General features: G+C 31.6%; 1 protein-coding gene across 2 annotated transcripts in view; it reads right to left on the bottom strand.

The window, feature by feature from the left end:
* The window catches only part of LOC113824742 (protein split ends), a gene marked incomplete at its 3' end in the record, with an annotated part of 27,122 nt that extends 26,554 nt beyond the window's left edge, over positions 1 to 568 (bottom strand). For both annotated transcript variants that reach the window (XM_070142745.1, XM_070142747.1), the window contains 1 exon segment: positions 1 to 568. This exon segment is cut by the window's left edge and continues 141 nt beyond it. In XM_070142745.1, coding sequence (XP_069998846.1) covers positions 1 to 553 — 553 coding nt within the window.
* Between the last annotated feature and the right edge of the window lie 4,432 nt (positions 569 to 5,000).

Genomic DNA, 5,000 nt, shown 5'->3' with positions numbered 1-5,000 from the left:
GTGAACTGCTGGAGGTAGAGCGGCTACTACTGCTGCTGCTGCTGCTACTACTGCTGCTTCTACTTGACGACCGGGATTCCGAACCAGATCTACTGGCATGTCGCCTCTTGCCCATATTACCACTGCCAGCAGGTATTCTTGAGGGCCGAGGAGCAGCAGAGCGTTGGAGGGGAGGTGAAGCGGGGGCAGGTGGCACAACCCCTCTCCGTACCACCACCTTTTCTTCAACATAAGGGTCTTGGTGTGGATACCGATACTGGGTATTTCCCCATCGATAGTCTCCCTGGTCTGGTCGTCCACTACCATAGGGCCCTCTTGAATATAATCGTAACCGACCTCTACTAGTGAAGTCTTGATCACGGTCATTTGGGTAAACTCGACGCATTCCTGGAGGCCCAACTCCAGGTCCATTATACCCTAAACTTTCATCTCGTCTACCTTCGTAAAAATGACTAGAGCGTTCATACCCACTGTGGTCCTCAGACAACCTGAAAAGAAAATGCCAAATTTTAATAAATATTTCCCAAAACAATGGAGAAAAATTCTGATTCATTATCTAATAAAAATTAACTACAATTATCATTAGTTAAATATCTTATCTATATCTTTTGGATAAGGTAACATTTGATACCCAAAGTAAGCACAATCAAAATTACAAAAACATATCTGATATGTGTGTGACAATGTACAAACACATTTAGCACTAATTAATATCCTGCCAGTCAAGAGTACTTAGCCGAAAAAAAAGTAAATATGTATATGTGTGTATATATGTATGTATGTATGTGTGTATATATATGTATATATATATATATATATATATATGTATATATTATATATATATATACACACATTTATAGAGCTACATTATCTTGGGAAATAAGATACATATGTAACACTGCATGAAAATATTTGATATCTCAGTTCTGCTCTAAAATCTTTTGCTTTTATTTTATTTGGGTACTCATACTTTTTTGGATTATGTATGCATGATAATGCTGCTTTGTATTTTTTTGTGGAGACAATTCAAGTTTTTTATTCCACACGCTTCACTTTTAACATGCGAGTTTCTACATATCAATATTCCATTTTGCTATTTCATGCATACACATAAATGCTTCTTATTGTCATTTATGTAAGAATGCTATATGGAGACTACAATGTAAATGATAGAAAGACTAATCACTTTTCAAAACTAATAGCAGGTTCAGCTGTGGTAGAGTTCACAGTAGGTGTTGAGATGATTTCCAGAGAAATTGCTTAAATAATTTTCAGCAAATGTCTGACATCAACGTACTAAAACACTTTTTTACCTAAAAATGGTCTAAGCTTTATAAAACAGTGAATACTATAAAAAAAAAAAAAAAAAAAGTTAACACAAACCTACATATACTTTCTATTGCTATATCCATTATATTTTTCTTTTCCAAATCATTTAAACTGTCAAGAGACCATGACCTGATGTGATTCCCAGAAGTGCACTGTTATTGATTTCAGGATCATGACTGACACTGATTGCACCAGATGCATTCACTTTAAATAATCTGTAATGTTAACAGTCATGAGAAAAAAAGTAAATTGATATACATATAAAGAAGAAAAAAGTAAATACATGCACACCACAATGTCATTTACAGTGCACCAGCAAATTTAGATTTTGATGTAAGCCATCTTGTCCACTGAACTTTCATTTCAAAATTAAATCTTAATTGAGTGCCATCACTAATTTTACAGGTTTCTAGCTTTTTTGTTTATCTAAAAAATGTAATTATTGAAGCAAAGACTACAAGGCATATAATAGAACATTTATATTACTAGTACTTGATATAAACTTAACCAAGTTACTGTAACATTATCATTAAATGATGTTGGAAGACAGAATTACAGGTATGTGGCTCATATGTAATGATAATGAGATGTTACTAAGAGTTAGATATTTTTTGCTTTTCAGGCCAATATATTGTCAGTTTTAATTTATTTAAAATATTGTAAACTCATACAAGTTGAAGTACAGATTGAAAACAGACATTAAATATTCACATTAAGCAGATATGCAAAGACTAAAGACAATCTCTAACAAACCACATAAAAAGGTCATCAATTAAACATCATTTATTTAAGTGGTTGCTGAATACTATTCCACTCAGACTGGGTTCATAAAGTGAAATAATCAAAATAATAAAGTAGATGGTCAGAACGAATCTCCACCAGCAGTAGCAAATATTTTCAAAAGAAAACAAAGTTTCTAGCAGACCGATTTCTAGGATGAATCACAAGGGAAATTAATTCTACAACATGTAAACTGTTTTATGTCTCCTCAGTAAACTGTCTTCTAACATTGTCTCTTTTCCTGCCTGCTTGTAATATTTGGAACTGTCACCATGTGAAATCAGTCAGACTTTCCTTTGCTCAGATCATGAAAAGATGGATTATTTTTCTTGTTCAACACAGCCATACTGCTTATTACACATATAAAATGCAATATGTTGCTTACAGCCTAATTGGATATTAGATCCATTCATGAAACCTGGTCAGGTCACTACCTAATACCAAACCACAAGTCTCTGGGCCATGACCAACTCACCCCTTATGTTTTCATATACCCTGCATGTTAATTTTGTGTGTAATACTTCTGACAAGAGTAATGCCTATACCAACATCAAATATTTTATTGTATCAAATACGTAGTTTCAGATAAATGTAAAGCCAAAAATACAATGTAAAGATAGAAATGTATGGACAGGATATAAATTTCTTTGTTTCTTTTCCTTGTTTGTGTGAGTGAATGTTGTAAAATGCCTGTCTATATGGACTTCTCACAATTCACTGCCGATTCAGTTGAAACAACATATAAGTCAAACTATCTTCCAACCCCTCCCAATCTTCTAGCAGTAGAACTTCACATGTCTCAGTATCTGCATTTTATGTAAATGCATGTCAGATGTCTGACTATGTTCCCATGTCATTTAGAAAACTCTGATAACCATACCGGAAATATAATTGAAAAGATAACAGAAAATCTTATAATGAGAAAGCAGTCCAGTAACAGTGATATTCTTTACTAAAATAGAGCAAGTCATGATGGCCCAAGTTGGCAAAGTAAACAAAACTTAACCTTATGCAACTCAGTGATATTGTGAGTACATCAGTAACACTGATCCCACTAACCACATGGTCTTAGATACCCTTCTAATCACCAAAACAAAGATGGCTAATTTATTTAAATGAAAATCTGATATAATTACATCACTGAGGACCATTTGACATTGCTGCAGCAGAAAACTGATAAAACAAACACCATAAATTCCTTAATGGCAATCATGCAAACCTACCCATGATTTGCCTTTCACACTTTTTGCTCATTTTGGAAGGGTTAAAATGAAAGGAACCCTCTTTCTCCTTGGACATTCTATTCTAGGGGCAGAAGCTCAATGCTTATGAAAACAGACCAGGTCTTATAATAGATGCAAAAATAGTGAAACAAATGTAAAGTGAGACTTTACAATGGACCACAACATAGCCTAGATGGGACACAATTATTAAGTCATAAGGTCATGATGGATTCTTGGAAAAATATCAACTAATGCCTACTTATGCTACCATTTTCAAATTTTATCTGCTATTCAGGATATAATTCTTCAAAAGTTCTAAGCTCATCCATCCTGCTCACAGTTTACATCATCACTCCCTAGACTTTATGTGCAAAACCTCACAAATAAATGACAAGTAAAATAAATACAAAATGGAAAGAAAACATTAATCATTTCATTTTTGTTCCCTGACATGCTATCTATAAGAATTATGAAACTGAATGCACACTCAGATTATCACAAAATAATGTCTTGTATGAAACAAATACTATACACTCATGCAACCACTGCTGACAAGTATTAAAAAATGGTGGTGGGAGTATGAGTATACACATATACATATACATATGTATATATACATATACATATATACATATATACATGTACATTTATATATATATATATATATATATATATATATATATATATACATATACATTCATATAAATACATATATGTTCATATATATACACATACATTCATATATAAACACATACATTCATATATATACACATACATTCATATATATACACATACATTCATAAATATACATATACATACATATATATACATGCATATACATGCATACATATGCATATATATTCATCTATATATACATATATAGACACATGAATATATATACATATGTATACACATCCATATATAAGCATATATATACACATGCATATATATACACAGGCATATATATACATATATATACACATATATATATACATACACATACACATATACACCTATATACATATATAAACATGTATACATCTATATACACATGTACATACATGTACACATATATTAATATTTATATGTTTAGACAAACATATATCAACATTTACATGTATAGACACTCACATATATTAATATTTACTACATGTATAGACACACACATATATCAACATTTACATGTATAGACACATACATACATCCACATACACATATATACACATACATGTGTATATGCATCTACATACATGTGTATATGCATCTACATACATGTGTATATGCATCTACATACATGTGTATATGCATCTACATACATGTGTATATGCATCTACATACATGTGTATATGCATCTACATACATGTGTATATGCATCTACATACATGTGTATATGCATCTACATACATGTGTATATGCATCTACATACATGTGTATATGCATCTACATACATGTGTATATGCATCTACATACATGTGTATATGCATCTACATACATGTGTATATGCATCTACATACATATGTATATACATTTCATACATATACATATACTTATATATATTCATATATGTGCATATACTTACATATATTCATACATGTGCATATACTTACATATATTCATACATGTGCATATACTTACATATATTCATACATGTGCATATACTTACATATA

The sequence above is a fragment of the Penaeus vannamei genome, chromosome 3 (assembly GCF_042767895.1).
Source record: "Penaeus vannamei isolate JL-2024 chromosome 3, ASM4276789v1, whole genome shotgun sequence".
Taxonomy (NCBI): domain Eukaryota; kingdom Metazoa; phylum Arthropoda; class Malacostraca; order Decapoda; family Penaeidae; genus Penaeus; species Penaeus vannamei.
The sequence above is the reverse complement of the archived record's forward strand: the minus strand, read 5'-3'. Positions and strand labels throughout refer to the sequence as shown.